Genomic DNA, 12583 nt, shown 5'->3' on the forward strand with positions numbered 1-12583 from the left:
GCCTAATTCTTTCTTACAACAGCACAACTGTTTGTAAACTGCATTTTTCCCAACTCTGTCCTCTTGCACATCTCCAACTCCTCTCGGGCCACGATTAATGGCCATGCCTTCTGCAGTTTCGAAAATTCTGGAATTCCCTCCCTGAACGTCACTGCAAATCTTTCTCCTTAGCGCCCTTAAACATCTGCACTTAGACACTCCTTCTAATCCGTCTTTCTTTGGCTAGGCCTGCACATTTTGTTTGATGTTTATACAAAGCACCTTGAGACCTTTTTCAATGTTGATACACAATATGAATTCAGTTTGTGGGGCATGTGGAGAGGTTCTAATAAAAATACAATGGGCTTATGAGGCATAAGGATATTTTCCAGTTTTTAACAATTCTCCATTAAAATATTTATTTTCAATTGTTTTGCTTGAATTCATTGCAGCCCTGCCAATCGGTGTACCAGTTTGCACAGGAAGCGGTGGACAAGTTGATGTATTGTGAGATTCTCATCATGGAGGAGGTGAGCACTTTTCTGGTGCTGGTGCTGACAGGAGAAAAGAGAGTGGCAGTAAATCTTTTGTTTGGGGTGATCATTGGAAATTTGGATTCTGTTGTGGTACACAGCAATATAAAGAGCTCCTTCCTGAAGTGGTCCAGATAACCACTTTTTGCTCAGGGTAGTCCGCTGATATTTATATGTCGCAGGGCAGTTGAGGAAATGATTCATAAAGCACATGGGATCTTGGACTTTATGAAATATGGGCACAGAGTACAAAAGCAAGTATGTTATGATAAACCTATTTAAACAGCCTCAATTGGAGTATTGTGTCCAGTCTTGGACACCACATATCAAGAAGTAAGTGGTTACATGAGAGAGGTGCAGCAAGATTCTTGAGAATGGTTCTTTCAGGAGAAACTTCAACGATGTGGATAGATTGGAGAATATGGGCCTGTTCTTGAAAGAGAGAAGGTTGAGAGGAGATCTTTTGGAGGTGTTCAAAATCATGAGCTTTCTAGACAATCGATCGAAGACATTGCCATTGACCCCAGGATCGAGAACATGAGGTCACTACAAAAGTAGCAATAATAACACTTGAAAATGCATCAAGTGGTGAAGATCTGGGCCGGGATTCTCTGAAAACGCGGCTTAAGTGTTGACACTGGTGTAAACACAGGAGTGTTTCCCGCTTGCATCAACGGGCCTCTTGGCTGAGCGATTCTGTAGCCCACAGGGCGTCAGCATGGCGCTGGAGTGCTCAATGGTGCTCCAGCTGCCGTACGCGGTCCTGCAATCCTCGCCGTGGGTCAGCGCATGCGCGTGGTGGCCTTTATTGCGCCGGACCCTGCGCAGCATCGCGGAACCACACAGCGGGCCAGCATGGAAGAAGATCGGCCTCCCCTGATCGCAGACCTGTCTGTCGTGCCCCCCCCCACCCCCGGTCGACCACCGCGGGGGCCTCCTTCAACGGATCCCAACCGGCGCCGCGTCGACCGCGCATGGCTGGCGTCAATTCTCAGGTTCGTGGAGAATCGCGTCCTGGGGGCTTGGGTTTGAGACCCCATTCCCCTCCCCCCACCCAGGGCACTGAGTGCGATTTCAGCTCGGAGAATCCCAGCCCTGAAATGCACTGTGAAGTGTGGTGGGGACGGATTTAATCAAGGCCTGGATAATTATCTACAGTGAAAAATAAAATGACAGTGATGGCGATGTGGGTAGTCTTGCAGAAGCTGGCACATACATGAGGGGAAAACAGCCTCCTCTGCTGCAACCATCTATGATTTCATGATTTTCTACATTAATAAGTTGCTGCACTTAAAAACGCTGGATGTGAAGTACTTCAGATGTTCGAGATAAATTGATAAATTATCTGTCTTCCATTTTGGCATTCATTAATTGTAGCCAACAGAGAGAGGGGACTGGCACTGAAGGGACTTTGTATGTGGAGTCTTGTCCATTAAGAGAGAGATTGACTTTGGGGATGTTAATCATCTTTATCCGGACTGAATCTAAACCCATTTCTGAAATATGGGTGAAATTATCCACCGCATGATGCCGCAAACACGATCTGGTGGAGAATCGGCCGTCAAGCCAAAATTGTGGGTCCGTGCCCATTGTCAATTCGGGTGCCAATTTCTAGTCCCTCGCTGGTGGCGATAACAAGGTTTGCACCCTGTGCCGGCAGCGGCATGCAAAACCGGTATGTGCATGCATTCAAGTGTGATTAGCGTGTCTGACCCACTCGCTCTGCACCTCCGTGATGCCTCGCTCCTCTTGGGCGGAGGTCATAGGGTACGATTTACGACAGATATTTACAAATGGAGATTAGGTGCCATGGCTGTTGAGGGGATTGGAACATAGAACAGTACAGCACAGAACAGGCCCTTCGGCCCTCAATGTTGTGCCGAGCCATGATCACCCCACTCAAACCCACATATCCGCCCTATACCCATAACCCAACAACCCCCCCCCCCCTTAACCTTACTAATTAGGACACTACGGGCAATTTAGCATGGCCAATCCACCTAACCCGCACATCTTTGGACTGTGGGAGGAAACCGGAGCACCCGGAGGAAACCCACGCACACAGGGGGAGGACGTGCAGACTCCACACAGACACAGACAGGTTGGGGAGAGAAGGTAAGCAAAGTTCGAAAAATTGGTAAAATTTACTCTGGCTGCTAAGGCTGGGGAGGAGTAGCGGAGAGTGGCTTGGTGACAGCTCAGAGGATTCGTGTCCCCCTTGGGATTGGGGTGGTTTGGCACAGGCTGCCATAGCAGTATTTTTTAAACGCACCCATTTGGTACAAGTTACAGGCTCCTGGCTGCTTGCTTTGCTGACTGCTCATGGTATCCTTTGGAAGTTCACAGAGCCTCTGATCATTTGGAAGCCCACCTGGGCCATCCTTCGGGAAACCCTCAGACCCATCAATGGGCTGGGTGTGGCCAAGCTCAATCAGTGGCCTATCTCAGTACTGTCAGAAGCATAATCCCACTGCAGGGGAATAGCAGAGTTCACCCGAAACAAAGGACACATGCAACATGGCCTTTGGCATCCTCACAGGCACACTGCCCTCTCAGGGCAGAGGCCTCACCAGTGTATCAACTAGCCCACTCCGCAGAACTACCAGCTGTCTCCAAGTCATGCCTGCTCATTGAGCCCCCACTCCCATCCATCCTGCCCCGGACACAATCAATGTCACCCAGATCACACTGCAGCTATGCTCTCAGCTGACGCTCATTTATCTACCTGCCCCCACACAAGTCTCCAGCATGGAGGCGATTGGTGGCACACAGTGACCGTTTCCTGGCGGGATAACACACGACCTACCCAATGAGGACACCCACAGTAGACATCACTGGGGAAACGACGAACCCAGAGCCGATCACGGACACTTGTTGGGGCAGTCACCATGTGACCCGAGATGCTTTTGGCGGCCGGTCTCCGGAGTGCCTGGACCTGGATGTTTCCGGCTGACGTTCTGGTGTCACAGGTTACGAGGTACCACTGTTCTGCCCGCTGCCCATCAGACGCGTCAGTGTTAGTTGGGGGAATTGAGAAGCGCTCTGGTGTTCCATGCTACTCCTGCGGTGGAAGACACTGGCAACACTTCATCCTCCCTTTGGGTACTCAATGGCTCCGAGCTACTTCATGGGACAGAGGCGAGGCCGGAGTGAGCTCCGGAGGCTCCACCGTTACCTAGCTCTGCCAGTCTTGGAGGCCTCCCCTCGTCTCAACCAGGGTCTCAATGCTCTCTACCATGGAGCACTGAGATTGGGCCACGTCCTTCAGCGAGTGAATCATTTCCCTCGCTGTCTCGATTATGTCCCTCTGTGACTAGCCCAGGTAGTCAGCGCCTGACCAATGCTCTTGACGCACTCGGTCATGACCCGATGTGACTGTTCCAAGCTCTGAACTTCCACAGCAATGTCCATGTGCGGCTGGTACATGGCTGCCTGTGACTGGGCCCCCCTCCTCTGTTCTGAGCCTTAGATATCGACTGCACAGTGTGCTACAACCCTTGGACTAGTATGGCAAGCGGGTAGATAGCAGAGCAATAGGTCAGAAGGTGAAAAGATTGAGGGAGAACTAGGAAATAGGGCCAGTATGGCTCTGAGGAAGAGCAGACAGGGAGATGTTGCTCAAAACAGTGGGACTGGTGGCCTTAAGTGCATATGTTTTAATGCAAGAAGTATAACAGGCAAGGCAGATGAACTTAGAGCTTGGATTAGTACTTGGAATTATGATGTTGCCATTACAGAGACCTGGTTGAGGGAAGGACAGGATTGGCAGCTAAAGGTTTCAGGATTTAGATGTTTCAGGCGGGATAGAGGGGGATGTAAAAGGGGTGGCGGGGTTGCGCTACTGGTTAGGGAGAATATCACAGCTGTACTACGGGAGGACATCTCAGAGGGCTGCGAGGCTCTCTGGGTAGAGATCAGGAATAAGATTGGGGGCAGCACGGTAGCATAGTTAGCATAAATGCTTCACAGCTCCAGGGTCCCAGGTTCGGTTCCCGGCTGGGTCACTGTCTGTGAGGAGTCTGCACGTCCTCCCCGTGTGTGCGTGGATTTCCTCCGAGTGCTCCGGTTTCCTCCCACAGTCCAAATATGTGCGGGTTAGGTGGATTGGCCATGCTAAATTGCCCGTAGTGTCCTAAAAAGTAAGGTTAGGGGGGGGGGGGTGTTGTTGGGTTACGGGTATAGGGTGGATACGTGGGTTTGAGTAGGGTGATCATTGCTCTGCACAACATCGAGGGCCGAAGGACCTGTTCTGTGCTGTACTGTTCTATGTTCTATAAGAAGGGTGCAGTCACAATATTGGGGTTTGACTACAGGCCTCCCAACAGCCAACAGGAGATAGAGGAACAGATAGGTAGACAGATTTTGGAAAGGAGTGAAAGCAACAGGGTTGTTGTGATGGGAGACTTTAACTTCCTCGATATTGACTGGGACTCACTTAGTTCTAAGTGCTTGGACGGGGCATTCTAAGTCAAGAAGGCATATGGCATGCTTGCCTTCATTGGCCGGGGCATTGAGTATAAAAATTGGCAAGTCTTGTTGCAGCTGTACAGAACCCTAGTTAGGCCACACGTGGAGTATAGTGTTCAGTTCAAGTCGCCACACTACCAGAAGGATGTGGAGGCTTTAGAGAGGGTGCAGAAGAGATTTACCAGGATGTTGCCTGGTATGGAGGGCATTAGCTATTAGGAGAGGTTGAATAAACTCAATTTGTACTCACTGGAACGAAGGAGGTTGAGGGGCGACCTGATAGAGGTCTACAAAATTATGAGGGGCACAAACAGAGTGGATAGTCAGAGACTTTTTCCCAGGGTAGAGGAGTCAATTCCAGCATAGGCTTGAGGTGCGAGGGGCAAGTTTTGTTTGCACAGTGGGTGCCTGGAACTCGCAGTCGGAGTAGGTGATGGAAGCAGGGACGATAGTGACATTAAGGGGCATCTTGAAAAATACATGAATAGGATGGGAATAGAGGTATACGGGCCCAGGAAGTGGTGGAGATTTTAGTTTAGACGGGCAGCATGGTCGGCGCAGGCTTGGAGGGTCAAAGGGCTTTTCCTGTGCTGTACTTTTCTTTGTTCTTGTTCTTGACCCAAGGCTCCCACCGTGGATGCAACTCATTCAGTGTTGACCTGGGAATCATGCATTATTGGCAGAATCTCCTGCACCTGAAGGAGGATGGACTCCTCCAGCTGCACATGCAGGTGCTGAAAAGTTGCTGACACCCCATCCTGTCGATCTTGGCTCTGTGCCTGCAACTCCTTCAGTGGTGGTGTCATACTTTCCAGAAGCGCGATACCTGTCTGGACAACAGCTATTTACTTGGATCAGGCAGTCCACCGATTGTCCGCTTGCTTGGGAGTTCCCATGTCCACCTGATGTGATGCAGCATGTGTGATGTGCGCACCAGAAGCTAAGTTGACCCAGCAGCCTCCTCAAATGTCCCACCAAGGGGATGCGATGATGGAGGGTGCACTGCTGAGAGGACTGTGTCTTTTTTCGGACTGGTTCTCCCGAGTATGCTGCGGATGTGGCTGGGGGTGAGATACACTTGAGAAGATGGCATGGTCTGATGGTGATCCTATAATACAAAAGGAAAGTCATATGGTGAGATCTTGGGAAGTAGTAGTCTGGCGGAGTGGGGTGACTCACCTGCTATAGGGACATAATTTTGCATTAGGGACTCACTTTGTTGTCGCATCCCGACCTCCACCTATCAGCCCTTTCCTGCACTAACCCGGATAATTTCATTGTCCTCTGCTCGGCGGGCGTGAGAGCCCTGAAGTCTGGGATGCCCCCTCTGGTCTTCTCCTACTCTCTTCTGTTATGGGCTGCCGTTTTCTAGGGGTGATGCGGCCATCAATTCACTCGAGACAAGAGTAGAAGTAAACCGTGGCTTTAATCAACTTAGAACAGTGCCTGCCTGTGACTGATCCAATACTGAGAACCACCTACAGGTCGACTGCTCGTTATACCTCCCTTCAAGGGGAGGAGCCATGGGCGGAGGCCATACATGCCCCAACATGTTCCCCTATGGATAATGCCATACCATGGCCCATAGGAGAAGCCCACAAGGGCAACAGCATAGCACAGATACAAATACAAGGGCAACAGCACAGATACAATGGTGGATTATTGGCGTAATACATTCACCACAAGGGGATACAGAAAGGACATGGTGAGATGCATCGAGGTGAGTAACATGGGCGGTCTGTGGCTGATGGCATGTGTGTGCAAGGCACCTGGCTAAAGAGGACAATACAGTTGTTGGGGTGATGCAGGGTGGGTTGCAAAGGAGATGCAGGCAGGTAGGTTTTGATTGGTCTCTATGGGAGTGGGGTTATGATGCGAGGAGTGAGGGACAGGAATGATGCCAGGAGAACAGAACCCAAGCTGCTCTAAGCGGGTCATTCATCTTCTTGCGACACTGTGGCAGACCGTCTGGTGAGGCTCACAGCATTGACTGCCTTGGCCACCTCTACCCAGGTCCGGTTAACGACTGTGGGACACAGTTCCACCCTGGGGAAGAGGGTTTCCCGCCTCTTCTCCACTGCATCCAACATGGTGAAGCGTGGTGTTGTGCTCCACTCTCTGGGCCATCTTCTTGGCTGGAATAAGAATGTGAGGGGAGTGGCATGCTTACAAGCAGCTCCAGCTTGTCAAGCTTGAATGCGCCAATTCCAGCCCCAGTGAATCTGACACCAGTGGGAATGAGAATTGCTCCAGATTAAATGGGCAGAGTGCTAGCCCATTAGCATGTCCTGAATTGCTCCACAAATTGTGCCCTCAGTGGACACAGCACAGGAACAAGACCCACACTCAATTCTGGCGTTAACACTTAGTCTTCCAAACAGAGAATCACGCCCAATATCTCATTCATGTGGACAGAAGAGGCCTTTGGTTATTCTTTTGGAAAGTGGATCAGACGATTGAAACAACAGTATTATTGCGGATCCTCCAGCCTTTTTATAATTAGTGAAGGTAGTCTGTCACGATAGTCCAACATCATGGACCGTAAACGTGACGGTCACTAATTAATCCAATAGGGAATTCAGGAGGAACATGGTTACTCAGTGGTTAGATTGTGGAATCATTACCACAAGAAGTAGCTGGGGCAAATCGCATAGAAACAGAAAGCTAGACAAACAAATAGAATGTTAAGCTGAGAAAGTGAGATGATTTCTAGTCGGAGGAGGCACTTGAGCATAACCTTGGTATGAACCAGTTGGGCTAAATGGCTTGTGCTGTAAATGCCATTGAACACCTTTTTCTATGTAATATCAAATTGGCTCATCTGATGCTTTGATGATGAAGCATTGTATCCAGTGTGGAATGAGTTCTCCAGATCAGATGGCCCCGCATTATTTTCTTGGTGTGTGTGCTGAGCAGCTGAACTCATTGCTACACTGACACAAGCATCCTTGAGCTTTGGAGGCAAAGATCATAAGGGTTTGAGGCTGCTGGAGACTCGTGTATTCCCAGAGGGAAAGGGATGATTTTTATTTTTTAATTATTTTCATTGGATGTGGACCTTGCTGGCTAGGCCAGCATTTATTGCCCATCAGAACTTGCTCTTGAGTAAATAGTGTTGAGCTGCCGGCTTCAATGGCTGCAGTCCATGTATATAGGTACACCCAAAATGCGATTCGGGAGGGAGTTCAGGACTTTGACCTGGCACCAGTGAAGCAATGGTGAGGTACTTTAAAGTCAAGATGGTGTGTGCTTGAAGGTGAACATCTCAGTCGAGATGTTCCCATGCATCTGCTGCACTTGTCTTTCTTGGTGGTAGAGGTTGTGGGTTTGAACGGTGCTATCAAGGAGTCTTGGTATGTTGATGTGATCACTTCCTACAGAGATCTGGTACCTGGACTCACACTTGACTGACCCCTGAGGCAAGCTTCTGCACTCTGTACTTTGCAACTTTATTCAACCTGACTATAGCAGTTGAGACACAGGAGAGAGATTTTGACTGGTGCACATTTTATTTGGCAGTCACGGTAATGTGTCTGAACAAGTGGTTTGAAATTTCTGCTTTTTCTCCACTTGGTAGAATGAGAACAAACAGCCAGCATGTGACACATGGCAGAAGCGGTTCGCCAAGGAGCTGACGTGGAAGGTGATGGATGATTTTGATGACTCCGAAAGTGACACTGACGAAACAGTTTGGAAATGTCATTTCAAGGTACACTGACTGTCATTGAAAAGTCTAGCTTCCACTGTTACCGTTCAATGTTAGCTCTTCAACGATTACCTTTTAATACTCGCTCCAAAAGGGTTTAATACTGCACAGCGTATTCATTGACACAACTGTGACACTCAGACAGTTAGTTGTGTTCCGAATGACTCGTTATTGAAGTAAGCAAGTTGTGGACAGCTTCAGTTCGCCAAAATTGTAGAACGATGTGAAGCATCCAAGATGTTGATTGATAGCATTGATACAGCTGCACTTGATGTGCAAGGATACTGAATGAAAATACAACAGGAAAAACATGTAAACCTTCAATGAAGCCAAAATACTGCAGATGTTGGATATTTGAAATTAAAAACAGCAAGTACATTCAGCAGAGTTTTGATAGTCATATTGGACTCGATATGAACTATTTCTCTCTGGACGGATTCTACCAGACTTGCTGAGATTTTACAGCACTTTGCTGTTTTGTAAACGTACACCTAGGTATGTCTTGCTTTTGGTTTGTTGTGCACAATGGGACATTAGTAAATTCATGAGTCGTACAGAACATTGCATTTTTTGGCCGTTTGTTACTTTTTGTATTACTCACATTTGATCACGGCGCCTAATGTGTTTGTTATCTTATTTCCAGCTCGGCCGAACCAGAGAAAGCCACAAATTTTTCCTTTTTCTTTGTAGTCTGCTGCAGCCTGTATTGAAGGCATATGAGACCGCAGCGAGTTTGCTGCACAGATTTGACTTACCAATAGAAGGTACTGTTAGTGTGATTGTTGAACCATCATGATCAGGTAATGAATAAGATAAAGGTGTTCAGAACTTGAGTGGAATTCTGTGTGTTTCATTGAATAGGGTTTGATTGGGTCAACCAGTCAAAAGTGGTGGAGTGGCAAGCAGACTACTCTAGCTTTCGTATTTATTTTTTATTATTTTGGAATGTCACCAATGGTTTTGTGCATTTTGGGCATTGAATTGGGATCTGTGGAAATGCCCTCTTCGGATCTGAGAGTTGGACCTTTTGTTTTCTTTCTTCATAATTAACAGTCACCTTAGTGCTGTGCCCATTGGGTAAATCCTGAAATGTGAAGGTATGAAACCCAATGAGGCTGAGTAAGTGAACCTCACTCTCTTTTCTTCGACTTAGCTTATCTAATGCATCTTTCAAAGGTATATTTTGAAGAAACGTTCTGTGAAACTATTTCTCCAACATCACTAACTGAACTAAGATATACAGAAAATATAGAATCCTTCTGACAAGATTTACTGACAGAAGGTACAAAGCTCATGCATCTTACATGCTTTTTCTTACAGAGCCACAGTGTGTGCTGAAGATGTTTCAGCTTTTGCAAGCACAGGTTGAGGAGCAGCATGGTGAGTCAGTTAATGGGACATGATTTCAATCAAATTGCTCAAATAACATAGCAGAGGCACAGGAAAAAATGAATACCAGTTCATCGATGAGAAAAAAATAGAATTGCTCTCAATGTCTGGTGGTGTTGGGAGCTTCCTCTTGCTAGAGTTTCAGATGTGGGATAGTATCCACTTAACTTTACTCAGATCCAGGATTCAAAAGTGTTTTGGAATTCTGTTGTCCCTGTGTTTTCAGATCACTTTCTTTTTAGATTTTTCATCTGTTAGTGGATAAAGAAGCCTGAAGCATTTGTAACCATCTTCATCCAGAAGCACTGAGTGGGCAATCCATCTTGTCCTCCTCCATAGGTCCCTATTATCATAGATGGCAGCAGTCTTCAGTGAATTTGATGCACTACCACTTGGTAATCTTTCAAACCTGTGACGTCTATTCTGTGAGCACCAGCAAGTTGCCTCCAAATCACATACCATTCAGACCTGGAACTGTCTTCCTGTTCCTTTACTGTTGCTGGGTCATAAACCTGGATCTCCCCCCACCTCCCCCCTCCACAGAGGCTCTGTGCGTGTACTCACACAAAGATAAACACCAGGGGGTCATGAAAGTGGCTCGCTACCACTTGTTCAAGGGCAATTTGATGTGGACAATATATGTTGACCTTGTCAGTGACAGCCGCATATCAAGAATATATTTTTAGATTTGACAATGCGGCTTATTTTTGAGAATACAAGTTTGATTTTGTATGCATGGATCAATGGGACTTGAGCTGCTAACCTCTCTTAAAATTTTACAGAAAGTGCCACGCTCTGCCTTGCGAACAGTGCTGTAAAGACCTTCAGGGAGCTAGGAGTAAGTGGAATTCTTACCATTTGCGACTTATATCATTTCTTTGGGACCACGTTTATTCAGCAAATAGCTAAACCCGAGGGATTTAATCCTCTTTGTGCAAAGTTATATAATTTTTAGGGAAATCGTGCTGGAGGTTCCTACTTCTAAGTTCAACATAGTTTTCAGCAGGTAGTGTATGGGAACACTCATCAATTCAAAATGGAATTGGATGAGTTTCAGTACTCCATGGGGCTGACAACAAGCCAGTGCTGAATGGCTGCATATTCATGCAGAATTAATAGCTGCACAGCTAAGTTACTGAAGGTCACCTTTCATGTGAACCATGTCCAGCAGTAGTTGCTGCTGATATGGCTGGCTGAGGGAAGAGAAGACATTACAGTACTCACTGATAGATCAGTGCCAGGTGACATGCAGAGATGAAGTTTTACTATTTATGCTTTCTTTGATGTACCATTAGTCAGAAATAGTACGGTGTTTGTACTATTAGTCAGAAATAATTTGGTTAGAATGTAAATGTAAAGTTTTTAATGCTGCAGTTTCTGTCTTTTTCATTGATCTTAACTTTTTTCAGAACATATGTTTCCCAATCCTTGACATATTGTGGAGTAGTGCTGTTTATGAGTAATTACCTAGGAAGCAGTAATACAAACCATCTCCTTTCACTTGTAGGTTTTCAAAGATCAGCCCGGAGTGAAGGGGCCCTTGCTGAAACTCAGTGAAACTTTTCAGCAACCTGATAATTTACTGAAGCTCCAGCAGTACATTCAACAATTCTCATGTTGAAAGCCCAGATTGGTAAACAGTTCTACTTTTTAGTTCTGTTCATCTAGTTTACATCTGGATTTATTGCGTTGACTCTGAGAGGCCGAGATCCAACTTAGATTGGATTGAACTTCCATGTGCTTTCTGATCTAGGCTGCTCCCTTTCTTGATTCATGAATGTGGTTTTTCACCCTGCAGCTTGAATGGCTGGGCATCAAAGTGAGTTACAAACTGGAATCATGGTTGTGGTAGTAAGCCCTTTCCTTAACTTTCATGAGGAAATTCTTTCAGTTTATGTGTAACTTCGGCAAAAAAAATAATTTTGTTTCAGTTTAAGTGGAAAAATTTTGTTCTGAATTCAGTGATTATTTTGGTTTATGTGTATTGATTATGTGGATTTTGTAGCCTTGTGCTGCTTCTGTGCTTTTAATAAAATTAGGTGAGTAAGACTGATTTCAGTTTCTGACTTGAATGGAAATATTGAAGTTGAAAGCTCAGCTATGTTGTTCTGAGCTTTCTGCTGTGTTTTTAGTTCTTGAAAATTGCGACCTTTGAATCAAGGTCCTGGGAATCAGTGCACCATTTTACGGGCGCCTGGTCATTCCTCAACAAAGGTTAAGATACTGAACCAGACGAGTAATGTTTTTAAGTTTTAAGACTGCAGAAAAGATAGATTCATTCCAGGAGCGATAACGTAAGAAATGGTTATTTTATAAACAAAGCTTTATTAAAACAAAAAAATTAAAAAATGTTACTTCACAGTTCCAACACTGATAGATTATATGCAGTTTATTAATTTTAACACACAAGGTCTCATTAAACAACACTCAACATTAAAATACAGCTCTCATTCCACTTACATGTCTAGTTAAAGGCAGCACTTTTATTTAGGAAGCAATCTTTCCTCTG

At 46.2% G+C, this 12583-nt stretch overlaps 1 protein-coding gene across 5 annotated transcripts in view; it reads left to right on the forward strand.

The window, feature by feature from the left end:
• LOC119957305 (glycerol-3-phosphate acyltransferase 1, mitochondrial-like) overlaps positions 1-12127 on the forward strand; it is a 72216-nt gene extending 60089 nt beyond the window's left edge. For all 5 annotated transcript variants that reach the window (XM_038785159.1, XM_038785163.1, XM_038785160.1 and 2 more), the window contains exons 17-22: positions 432-509; positions 8557-8688; positions 9329-9449; positions 10006-10065; positions 10857-10912; positions 11582-12127. In XM_038785159.1, coding sequence (XP_038641087.1) covers positions 432-509; positions 8557-8688; positions 9329-9449; positions 10006-10065; positions 10857-10912; positions 11582-11695 — 561 coding nt within the window. In that variant the 3' untranslated portion in view covers positions 11696-12127. The remainder of the gene's footprint in view (positions 1-431; positions 510-8556; positions 8689-9328; positions 9450-10005; positions 10066-10856; positions 10913-11581) is intronic.
• The last annotated feature ends 456 nt before the right edge of the window (positions 12128-12583 follow it).

The sequence above is a fragment of the Scyliorhinus canicula genome, chromosome 26 (assembly GCF_902713615.1).
Source record: "Scyliorhinus canicula chromosome 26, sScyCan1.1, whole genome shotgun sequence".
Classification (NCBI taxonomy): domain Eukaryota; kingdom Metazoa; phylum Chordata; class Chondrichthyes; order Carcharhiniformes; family Scyliorhinidae; genus Scyliorhinus; species Scyliorhinus canicula.